This window comes from Acomys minous, assembly GCF_964271855.1.
Source record: "Acomys minous genome assembly, chromosome: 2".
NCBI lineage: Eukaryota > Metazoa > Chordata > Mammalia > Rodentia > Muridae > Acomys > Acomys minous.
This window is the reverse complement of record NC_140484.1, coordinates 46,549,126-46,561,988: the sequence shown is the minus strand read 5'-3', so window position 1 is coordinate 46,561,988 and position 12,863 is coordinate 46,549,126. Positions and strand designations below refer to the sequence as shown.

The 12,863-nt window shown below is 42.6% G+C and overlaps 1 protein-coding gene across 1 annotated transcript; it reads left to right on the top strand.

The window, feature by feature from the left end:
- Positions 1–1,051: 1,051 nt before the first annotated feature.
- Positions 1,052–1,981, top strand: LOC311591957 (olfactory receptor 10V1; the record flags this gene model as incomplete). The annotated part of the gene is made up of 1 exon (XM_084771801.1): positions 1,052–1,981. The coding sequence occupies one exon, from the start codon at positions 1,052–1,054 to the stop codon at positions 1,979–1,981; it is 930 nt and encodes a 309-aa protein (XP_084627927.1).
- Between the last annotated feature and the right edge of the window lie 10,882 nt (positions 1,982–12,863).

Here is a 12,863-nt window from a genome sequence, read left to right as displayed (position 1 = left end):
GTAACTAGAGTGCCCTGTGGTGATTTCGTGGGGGAGGGGGGAAGCAGAGCCTAATGCTTGAAAAGTAGATGGGCATTAGACTAAGCAGAGAAGAGAGTAGAAATGTATGAAGTTGGAAGCAAGACCCAGATGAGAGTAAACCACATGGTCAGTGTCGAAGTGGAATTCAAACAGAACAGTAAGGTCCAAGAAAGACCGGAATACTTGGCAGATGTATGTGAAGACTGGTATTTAAGCATTAGAAAAACAGTCACATTTGCAGAAAAATTAACGGAACTAGAGATTTTTGTGTTAAGAAAAATAAGGCAGGCCTGGGAATTCAACTTTTTTTTTTTTTGGTAGAGTTTTGGCTAGCATATACAAAACTCCACCACCCCATAAAGCTAAGGATAGTGGTCCACATCAGTAATCCAGCATTCAGGAGGTACAGGCACAAGGACAGAAGTTCAAGGTCAGGTTCAGCTCTATAGTAAGTTTGAGTCTAGCCTGAGCTATGGGAGACCCTTTCTCCACAACAGCAAAAGCAAATGAATCAACAAGGACTCTCGGTTTTGAAAAACATGGGAGTTTATGACACAATAGTATAAAACACCAATAGTAAAATTCTTTCGAAATCATGACACGTATCTCCCCATATATTTCTAACATTTTTTTAACTTCAAGTTTCATAGAATGAATCACTATCCTGTTTCTCCATTTTGCAGCTCTGAGCTTTAAGTTGGTCTTATTTGTTGATTTGTTCAGCACACACTTTGGGGAACTCTTCTACACCTGGAACCGTGGTGTGCACTGCGTTCAGATGTCATCCAAGCTTCCACCACTGCAGATTTCAGTCTTTGGTGCTTGGAGAGGAAGACAAGACAAGGAAATGGAGAGTGTATAGGTTATATGTTCTGTGGACTTCTTTTTAAAACTCTGCGTATTGTTGCTGAGGGACCTTGGAGGTGCTCTTGCAGTGAATGGAGGAGTTAGGAAGACGTCATATCCAATGAGAGACACCTTAAGTCTCCTGTCATTTTTCTTTGCAGTCGCAGGTCTCACGCACTCCCCCATGGAAACAATAAATAAAACTGCCAGGATACAATTCTTCTTTCGTCCATTCTCACCTGACCCTGGGGTGCAGATGGTGATTTTTGTAACCTTCTTAGTGATGTACCTGACCAGCCTCAGTGGAAACGCCACAATTGCTGTGATCGTCCATATTAACCACTCGCTCCACACCCCCATGTACTTCTTCCTAGCTAACTTGGCAGTACTGGAAATCTTCTACACATCATCCATTGCACCACTGGCCTTGGCAAACCTTCTCTCTATGGGGAAAACTCCTGTTTCCATCTCTGGGTGTGGTACCCAGATGTTTTTCTTTGTCTTCTTGGGTGGAGCCGACTGTGTCCTGCTTGCCGTCATGGCTTACGACCGGTTTGTCGCAATCTGCTACCCTCTGAGATACACACTCATCATGAGCTGGTCCTTGTGTGTGGAGATGATGGTGGGGTCCCTGGTGCTGGGATTCCTGCTGTCACTGCCACTTACTATTTTAATCTTCCATCTCCCATTCTGCCACAGCAATGAGATCTACCACTTCTACTGTGACATGCCCGCAGTGATGCGCCTGGCTTGTGCAGACACACACGTTCACAGGACTGCCCTGTATATTATCAGCTTCATCGTCCTAAGCATCCCCCTATCTCTGATCTCTGTCTCCTACATCTTCATCATCACAGCCATTTTACGGATCCGGTCTGCGGAAGGGCGCCATCGAGCCTTCTCTACCTGTTCCTCTCACATCGTAGTGGTCCTCCTGCAGTATGGCTGCACCAGTTTTATATATTTGTCCCCCAGTTCCAGCTACTCTCCTGAGATGGGCCGAATGGTGTCTGTAGTCTACACTTTTATCACACCCATTTTAAACCCTTTGATCTATAGTATGAGGAACAAGGAACTGAAAGATGCTCTGAGGAAGGCATTGAGAAAGTCCTAAATGAGATGATCTCGTGGTTTATTTAAGTCAAGGCACTTCTGAAAATGAAATGGGATGCTATTTATAATTATGAGGGTTTCAGGCATACTGGTGTAATCCATAATTCTGATGCTCAGGAGGCAGAAGAAGAACTGCAAATTGGAAGCCAGTCTAAGCTACACAGGGAAATTCTGTCTCAAGGTGAAAACAAAACAAAACAACAACAACAACTAATCATGGTAACAAAATAATGGTGGATTCAAGGCCAGCCTGGTCTACAAATTGAGTCCAGGACAACCAAGGTTACACAGAGAAACCCTGCCTCAAAAAAACCAAAATATATAATAAATAAATTAATAAAATAATGGTGGAATAACATACAAAAATCATGAATGTCCTCAGAACATAGAGACATGTGGTCTAATATGCTAAATCTAGTGTGACTTCCAGAGATCATTTATGGTTCTGACTTTCTGAAAACAAAGCTGTATCACACAAGGCAATATTACGCCCCAATATGAATGGAGAGAGGCAAAGTAACATTTGTCGCTCAGCTATTATACATGAGGCACTTGGTATGGTTAACTCTTGTACTCTATGAATATTTCAGAGAAATTCAGAAAAACAATCAGAGAAAAGTTTTCAGAAAGAAATGTAAGTGGCTTTAAAATTATATATCCAGGATGAGAAGACAGTATCTACAAATCTAAAGGCTAAAACTCTCTCCATATGATTTTCTTGTGATTCCAGACAGTCTTTGCCAATAGGACACATATGTAACTGCAGACAAGTCTTCTCATCTCTGTGGACTTCCGTTTCCCTGTACAACCAGTCCCCAAATGAAAAAATAATAATAAAAATGTTTAAAGCTTTATACTTAGCAACATGTAGGAGAATTTTTCTTTTGTATCTTGTTGTTGTTAACCAAAATGAAAACTCATGACAGCGCTCAGAACTTTTAGAGAGAATTTCAATAATGAAAAGAATAGAAATAAAAGCAAGGGGTATTTAACTTAATAAATGAAAATAATAGAAATGATAAAAGTGGGCATGATTGAATCTTATAATTTTTTAGAACATCTTGGAGCTGGGGAGATAGCTCAGTGGATAAGAACACCTGTTGCTCTTGCAAAGGACCTGGGTTCAGTTCCCAGCACCCACATGGTTGTTCATAGCCATCCCTAACTCCAGTTCTAGGAGACACGACACCCTCTTCTGACCTCCTCAGCACTGACTACATGTGGCACACATGCATGCATACGGGCAAAACACTCATACACATACTATAAATCTAAACAGAATCTCTTCTCTATCCTTTTGGATAGTCGTCAGGGTCTGCTTTGGATCTCAGCAGGAGTGAGCGCCACCTCGTAAGACGTGCCGTTCCTCACAGGACAGCTCAAGTCTACCTACAACTCACGTCCTTCTAGCCATCTTGTGTTCCTCCTTTCTAGAGGTCTCCTCTACGCCGGCAGTTCTTCAAACACATTGACACAGAATTTTTTTATTTTATTTTATACTGTACACAAAAATCAACTAAGTCCTAGGAGTATAACTTAGTTGGAAGAGTTCCTGTCTGGCGTGCATGAAGCTTGGTCCCCAGCACTATATAAAACCATGTGGTCCATGCCTATAATGCTAGTGGAGCCAGGAAAGTCAAGAGACCAAGCTCAACCTCTGTTACATAGAGAGTTCAAGACAAGCCTGGGTCAGACCCTGCCTCAACACACCCCAGAAAAGAACAATAAAGAAAATTAACTCAAGGAAGAGAAGAGTAGAGAATATAAGAAAGGATTACAGCCAAAATATATGCTATAGTTACATAAAAATGTCTTTATGATCTAGTACTATCTACAGCGAACATTAGTTTTTAAAAAGCAACGTGGAGCAGGGGAGCTAGCTCGCTGGCAAATGCGGTAGGAGCTGAATTTGATTTCCAGCTCTGTAGTAGCCAGGGTTCTCTAGAGTCACAGAACTTACAGAGTGAATTTGTATGTTTGTGTTTATAAATGTACATTTGTAAATAATTATATTTAAAGGGAATTTATTGGAATGATTTATAGGCTGCTGTCAAACTAATCTAACCATGGCCAGTTGAGAATGTTAAGTCCAATAAGCTAGTAGTGGCTCAGTCCCACAAGGCTTGGTGTTACAGGCTGGTCTTCTGTATAAGCTGGAATCCTGAAGAATTAGGCTCCAATGGATGTGCTGGCAAAGTGCGAGCAAGCAGATGAAGAACGAACAACCCTTTCTTCTTCCATTTTCCTTATATGGGTCTTCAGCATAAGGTATGGCCCAGATTAAAAGTGTGCCTCAAGATCCTATCAAAAGCCTGCATCTTCCTGCCTCAAGATCCAGGTCACAGGTGTGCCCTCCATTGCTGGATTGTAGTTCATTCCAGATCTAGACAAGGTGACAACCAAGAACAGCCATCACAAGCACCGATGTGAAAAAAACTGGCATAATGCTGTGCCTTTGTGATCCCAGCATTTGGACAGCAAAGACAGGTGGATCTCTTGGACGCTCTGTCCCATAGCCATATCTAATGGGAACAGTGAAAGTCATAAGGCCAGCACTGCTATTTGACAAAGCTCCAGCAAAGCTGAGCTGAGTGACACAATCACTATGGTATGGTCCCTCACTTTTTGGTCTTGATCTCTACCTGCTGCATGCTTGGGGATTAGTAGTAGTAGTAGTAGTAGTACAGCTTGGGTATGTTGGTCTGACACAATTTTTCTTACGAATCATTTACGCCCTGTCCCAGAAGCATTGCTTCTAAGCTTCCCTAGGAGTGTCCTGACCATACTACTCGTCCTGCTTTTAGGCAGATATCCTTGTCGGGTCCCACTTGAAGGTCTTCCTTACGCCCTGAGGCTGTAACTCAAATAAATACGCCAGAGACCTCCTTTTGAGGCTCCGACTCAAAGATAGTCTTGGCACATCTGCCCCTGGACGTTCCTCACTCAGGAACAAGATAATCAAAACAAAGTAAACTTATAAAGGTAAACAATGCTCAGTAGGCTAGAGAAGTTGGCAGCAGATCAAGTTAAAAGCTCCTTTCTTATACTGATGGACAAAGAACGGTGTGGATAAATGATAAAAGAATAAAATATTAAGACCTCCCTTTCTCAGAAAAAGTTAACTCATACAGAGCCACTGTAGTGTTGTAGGACCAAGGAACAAAGAATACCAAGATTAGACACTAGATAAATTCTACAAATATATAAAGTAGAAACATTGTATTGTGGCAGAAATTGAATAATAACTGCAGCAACTTTGGCCTGAAGATTTTTCTTGGGCCTACTGACAATTTGCACTCCGACTATTAAAAGTTGGAAATACACTGCTTGGGACATAGCAGTCTGCCCAGGCTGGCTTGCAGATTTTCTTTCTGTCTAGTGCCCTGGAAATCACAAGAGCTGCCAGCCTGAGAACCGGTTGTCATGTTTTGACAAAATATGCCCTTGAAATTTCAAGATTGTTAAAAGTTGGGTTATAGAGTTAATGAGAAAAAATTATTGTAAAGGACAATTCCGTTCTGTCACAGTTTGTCAATGATGACTTAACTGATGACCAATCGGAAGTTAAAACCCGTGTTTGGGCACAAACATGATCTGATCTATGTTTTGGAACAACACGCATCTATCCCTGCCTACTGAGGTCTGTGTAAATAAAGAAGTTCTCTGCCTGCCAGTCAGTCAGGCTGTAAAACTCCTCCCAGTCACCATGCCTGACTCATTTCTCCCTTCCTTCCCTGTCACTCCTTCATCCACCCGCCCCCCAAGCCGTTCCCTCATCTCAGGGCAGGACCCCAACACTCTGGCAAACCAGCCTAGCCTAATTGGTGGGTCTCAGATTCCTAAAGGAGACTTTATCTCAAAAATCAAGATGGAAGACTCCTGAAGAATGACAATTGACCTCTGGCCTCTCCATACATACACATGCACATACACCTGCATGCACTGTTGGGAAAGCAAAATGATGCAGCCACTATTGAAACACAGTATAAAACTTGCTCAAGAGTTGGGCATGGTGGTACACATCTTTGATCCAAGCACTCAAGAAGGCAGAGGCAAGCAGATCGCTGTGAGCTCAAGGTCAAGCCTGGTCTACAAGGCAAGTCCAGGACAGCCAAAGCTACACCGAGAAATCCTGACACGCAAAATACAAAAATGAAAAAACAACTTACGGGCCGGGTGTGGTGGCGCATGCCTTTAATCCCAGCACTCGGGAGGCAGAGGCAGGCGGATCACTGTGAGTTCGAGGCCAGCCTGGTCTACAAAGTGAGTCCAGGACAGTCAAGGCTACACAGAGAGACTCTGTCTCGAAAAACCAAAAAAAAAAAAAAAGAAAGAAAGAAAAGAAAAAACAACTTACTCAAAACCTTAAAATAAAACTACCATATGACACAGATGCCTCACTTCTTAGTATTTATTGGAAATACATAGAATCATGTTCTGAAAGAGACATCCATACTCCCAGGCTCCTTGACAACAGTACTAACAGCAGCTAAGATGTGGAAACAACTCAAATGTCCATCAAAATGACTGCATGTAGAAAACGTGGTAAACACCTATCATGGAATATTGCTACTCATCCTTTAAAAGGGAGCATCAATATGGATTAATTTTTTTAGGGTAATATACTAAGCAAAATACACCATTTACAGAATGACAAGTGCTCCATGGTTCTGTTTATATGAGATTCAAAACAGTCAAAATCATAAAAGTTAGAAGCATGGGTGCCAAGACAGGGTGGAAAAGGATGTTGAGGAACTTCTAATTCACAGACGCTGTGGTTTAAATGAGACATGCCCCCTAGGCTCGGGTATTTGAACGCCTGGCCCCGTTGGAGGTGGTGTTTGGGGAGAGAGCGCGTAGCCTCGCCCCACTTCCCACTTACGGTCTCCGCTGCATGTTTCATCTGAGGACGTGATCTCTCAGCTTCCTGCCACTTGCTGCCATACCACCGCTCCATGATGGACAGACTCGTACCTCTCTGGAATCAATACGACAGGTATGAGGTTTCAGGAGCGCACGTAAATTAAAAAAAAAAAAAAAAAACCTCAGCAAAGGCGTGGGAGCCTAGCATGGGTGCCCTCTGAGTGGCTCCACCCTGCAGCTGGTGGAAGAACATGGGGAGACCCACAGGCAAACATGAGGTGGAGCTCGGGGAGTCCTGGAGAAGAGCTGGGGTAAGGATGGAAGACTCAGAGAAGACAAAAGCTCCATAGGAGGATCGACAGAGCCAACTAAGCAGGGCCCATGGGGGCCTGCGGAGACTGGGGCTCCAGCCAGGGACCATGCATGAACAGGACCTGTGCCTCTGCACAGACGTAGCCAATGGGCAGCTCCGTCATCATGTGGGTACCCTAGTGAGGGAAGTGGGGGCTGGCTCTGACATGGACTCTGCTGCCTAGTTTTATTGTTGCTGTTTTGTTTTGTTTTGTCGCTTCTCCTGGCAGGGCTTCCTGGCTAGGCCACAGGGAAAGGGATGCTCTCAGTCCTGATGTTGGGATTAGTGGGTGGATGGGCTTCCCTTTCGCTGGGGAGTAGGGGACGGGGAAGGGGGAAAACAGGGAAGGAGTGTAGGACAGGAAGGAGAAAGGGAGGGGGCTATGCCCAAGATATAAAGTGAATAATTAATTAAAAAGCTAAAAGAAAAAAAAAATCTCAACAAAGTTCTTACAGTTGTAGTGTGCACCCTCAAATCTATTTGGAGGATAAGTTTTTGTTTGTTTTGTTTTGTTGTTGTTGTTGTTGTTGGTTTTTTGTTTGTTTGTTTGTTTGTTTGTTTTAGGTTTTTCAAGACAGGATTCCTCTGTGTGGCTCTGGCTATCCTGGACTCGCTTTGTAGACCAGGAGGGCCTCAAATTCACAGCAGTCTGTCTGCCTCTGCCTCTGGGGTGCTGGGATTAAAGGCGTGAGCCACCTCCTGGGCTTCGAGGATAAGTCTTAAATGTATAATTCTTGACAAAATAAACTTTTCATGGAGCTGGAGAGATGGTTCAGAGGTTAAGAGCACTGCTAGCTCTTCCAAAGGTCCTAAGTTCAATTCCCAGAAACCACACGGTGGCTCACAATTATTTATAATGAAATCTGGTGCACTCTTCTGGTATACATAATAAATAAATCTTTTTAAAAATTATAGACCAGCCTGGTCTATAAAGCAAGTCCAGGAGAGCCAAAACTACACAGAGAAACCCTGTCTTCAAATAAATAAATAAACAAACAAACAAATAAATATAGATAAACTTTTATATTAAAATTGGACAGGAAATTTGCTAAAAGATCAAAAGCACTATACCTATATTTAAAATAATGTCTTTTGGGCCATTACCCCAATATTTGAGAACTGGTGTCCTTTATTTACATTAATGCATTCCTTGTTACCAGTTATCATGAGTTCTTTTTAGAGTTAATTTAAAATATATTCAGCTCTATTCTTAAGTTTCACAATTATTGTTTGACAATTAAAGTTTCAAATTTTATTTTTTTAAAAGATTTATTTATTTATTATGTATACAACATCTGCCTGCATGTGCGCCTGCCTACCAGAAGAGGGTGCCATATCACATTATAGATGGTTGTGAGCCACCCATGTGGTTGCTGGGAATTGAACTCAGGACATCTGGAAGAGCAGACAGTGCTCTTAACCTCTGAGCCATCTCTCCAACCCCCTAAAGTTTCAAATTTTAATGTGAGGATTATTAGTACATTATGCTTGTATATATAGCTGTAAAGATCGTTGCGCAGGATAACAAATTAAGTTAAATGGATAATTGTGCTTTGACATTGGTGTTGGGACAAATCTTTTAGCCCAACGTAAGCATTCAAAATTACTTTCTGTCATAGGCCTAGGGGATGGGAATAGGGTGAAAGAGGGAAGGAGGGGAAAACAGGAAGATACAAGTGAGGGGATAACAATTGAGATGTAATCTGAATAAACTAATTTTTTTAAATGTTTAATTACAGCTTCCTTTCTGGGTTTTTTGGGGGGGGTTGTTTTGTTTTGGGGTTTTTTTTGTTTTTGTTTTTTTTGGTTTTTTGGTTTTTTGAGACAGGGTTTCTCTGTGTAGCCTTGGCTGTCCTGGACTCGCTTTGTAGACCAGGCTGGCCTCGAACTCACAGCGATCCGCCTGCCTCTGCCTCCTGAGTGCTGGGATTAAAGGCATGTGCCACCACACCCGGCTAAGATATATTTTTTCATTGCAAAAGATTATGTGTATGTAAAGATACACACAAAGCCGGGCGTGGTGGCACACACCTTTAATCCCAGCACTCGGGAGGCAGAGGCAGGCGGATCGCTGTGAGTTCGAGGACAGCCTGGACTACAAAGTGAGTCCAGGACAGCCAAGGCTACACAGAGAAGAAACCCTGTCTGGAAAAAAAAAAGAAAAGATACACACAAAACAAATTACCCTAAGAATAAAGTTGTTTTTATTTTTAAAGCTATGCAATGGGCTAGCAAGACATCCAGCCTGTGTTCATCCTGGCTCTCACACGGTAGGAGGAGAGAAAAACTTCTGCTAGGTGTCCTGCTGTCTACACACACGACATCTGCAATATGTGCTTAACATTCTTGGTGTCTCTGGAGATCTGTGGGCACAAGGACCTTTGTGCTATGCTCCCAACACATACACAAATACATACATACATACATACATACATACATACATACATACATACATACATACACACACACACACAAATGCAATAAGTAAATAGAATTTTAATATTTATTTTGTGTGTATCTGTGACTATGTCCATGTAAGAATAGGTTCTTGAAGGCCCAAGATGTTGGACCAATTGGAGCTGGAATTGTAAAAATTAGGTGCTGGGAACCAAACGTGGGTCCTCTGGAAGAGCAGTAAATGTCCTTATCCGCTTATCTCTTCTACCCTTAAATATCTTGGAGTTTTTTGTTTATTTGGTTGGTTGTTTGGTTGGTTTTTTTTTTTTTTGTTTTTTTTTTTTGTTTTTTCGGAGACAGGGCTTCTCTGTGTAGCCTTGGCTGTCCTGGACTTGCTTTGTAGACCAGGCTGGCCTCGAACTCACAGCGATCCGCCTGCCTCTGCCTCCCGAGTGCTGGGATTAAAGGCATGCGCCACCATTGCCCGGCTGGTTGGTTGGTTTTTGAGACAGGGTTTTTCTATGTACCTATGGCTGTCCAGAAAATCACAGAGATCCACCTGCCCCTGCCTCCAGAGTGATGGGATTAAAGGTGTGCACACTATGCCTGCTGCTAAATATACTTTTTGTTTGTTTGTTTGTTTGTTTGTTTGTTTTCAAGACAGAGTCTCTGTTAGCCTTGGCTGTCCTAGACTGCTTTGTAGACCAGGCTGGCCTTGAACTCACAGCAATCCACCTGCCTCTGCCTCCTAAGTGCTGAGATTAAAGGCATGTGCCACCACGCTCGGCTCTAAATATACTTTTAAAGAGGTGTATAAAATATATTTTCTCTGCCATAAAAGAAATGTGAGCTGATGAACAGCTGATTCCCCATATGGGTGTAGGGGAGGAGAGACTTCTGCCGAATCTCTGCCATGCACTCTGGTACTCATATTGTGGTCACTGGCCCTTGACAAGACAGCCTTGCAGACAGACACACAGAGGAAGGGGATGCAAGGTATCCTGATGAGACCTGATAGGGCGTGGTCAGACAGTAATGTAGGAGGGGCCCCTCCTCAGAGGCCTAGGGGAGGGGAATAGGGCAGAAGAGGGAGGGAGGGTGGGAATGGGAAGATAAGAGCGAGGGAATAGCAATTGAGATGCAATGTGAATAAATTATAATAAATAACACTGGGTGTGGTGGTGCACACCTTTAATCCCAGCACACGGGAGGTCTCAAAAAAACAGAAAAATTATAATAATTAATAATTCATAATCAAAAAAGTAAATGAACACATGTTAAAGTATGTACACATTAAAGTATTTTAATTATGTAAAAAAAAAAAGAAATGTGATCATCCAATCATGATGAGACGTCTATAAACTCCTCATAGCCTAGTGATTATATTGCTTTTTAGCAAATTACTGCACTTTTCTTGGCTTGTGGTTAGAGGCATAGAGGATGTATAAACTTTACAAATTGTAACTACAGCTAAACTGCAATGTACTAACACTTTGTACTAGATACAATGTACGAAATAACTGTAACCACCAGAAGCCACCCATGGGGTCTGCTGAACTGGCGCTGCTCACCTTCTGAAGAAAGTCCTTCAGAAGAAAAACTACTACTCTTTATATAAAATGATGATCCCAATGTGTATTACAGATTATGAAATTATAACAACTATGACTTCACACTTAGTACCAAGTAGATTTATGTTAGGCAGTGTAAAGGTTCAGGAATACAGACCTTTAGTAATTTAGCTAATTCTTAAATTTAAAAATAAATGACATCAGTGACTTGATTTCAGTTGCCACAAGGGGCAAATTAGTTTGACTTATCCATGGTAGTGACCTATACAATATAAGTTCATCTTCAGAATTTTTTGTTTGTTTGTTTGTTTGATTTTGGTTTTTTGAGACAGGGTTTCTTTGTGTAGCGTTGGCAGTCCCAGACTCACTCTGTAGACCAGGCTGGCCTCGAACTCACAGAGATCAACCTGCCTCTGCCTTCCAAGTGCTGGGGTTAAAGGTGTATGCCACAACGCCCTGCCAGAATTGCATTTTTAACTTAATTAATTTTTTACATGTGGGTGTTTTACCTGCATGTGTATCTGTGTACCTCATGCATGCAGTATCCATGGAAGCCAGAAGGTGTCAGATCCCTTGGGACTGGTGTTACAGACAACTGTGAGCAGCCTTGTGAATGCAGGGTCTGGAACCTGGATAATCTGGAAGAGTGGTCTATGCTCTTAATCACCGAGCCATCTCTCCAGGCCCCATCTTCCAAATTGCCAAAACTACACATGATAAAAACACTATCTTACCTCTTATTAGCTGGAGGTCCCTGCTGACAGCACCAACAACCCTTTGTTTTTTAAAATACATTTTCTTTTGTTTAGAAAGCCTAAAATATCATATCCGTGGGGGAAGACCAAACTAGAGAGACCAGCTCTAGCCCCATCATTCTGATGATGCAGATGTTCATTTTCATGGGTTCCCTGCTAATGTACACTAGCAGTCCCATTGGAAATGCCAGTCACTCAGGGTCTGGGCTGAGTTTCACATTATTATGTATTCCTTTCTGGTCAATGTGGCAGCTCTTAAACTCTTTCTCTTTTCCACTGATGCCCCCCATGCCCCAGGCTTTGCTCAACCTCCTGACCATGAGGAGAATGCTATCTTTCTCTTTCAAACCTAGGTGATAAATGTACATCTTCTCACTGGCTGTGTGGGGACTAGCCCTTGAAATCCAGCCATCACTCTGTAAAGAAACTTGGGGAACATAAGAAACACCCACAGCTGAGTACCCCAGCTGAGAACCTCAGGTCTCCTAGATGACATACTGCGCCAACTTCTAAATACTATGTCAAACCTCAGGTGATTCACACTCCCGAGTGACTGACCCTCAGCCTCCAGGCAGCGCCAGTTGATGGCCCCTGATGTGCAGATGTGCAGATGAGCAGTTCCCGTGACATCATGGTCAAGTTCTAGATTCATTAGTAAATGCAACACCAGTGATGCATACCATGTGCTCTAGGCTGAAAAATAGCTTCCCAAAGCTATCCAGATGCTAACCAGAACTTCTTAATACATTTTTGCTGGGGGCGGGGTGGGGCTGCAAGTTCCACAGCTGCCAGAGAAATGAGCCACATGAAGGAAGAAGGAAACCCAGGTCAGCCTGACTTAGCAGGGCTGGTTCAAATTTCTGGAGTCTGACCCCAGCAGTTTATTTTTTACATATTTAAACACATACAAATTCCAGGAAAAGGTTTCCTCATGACAATTATCAC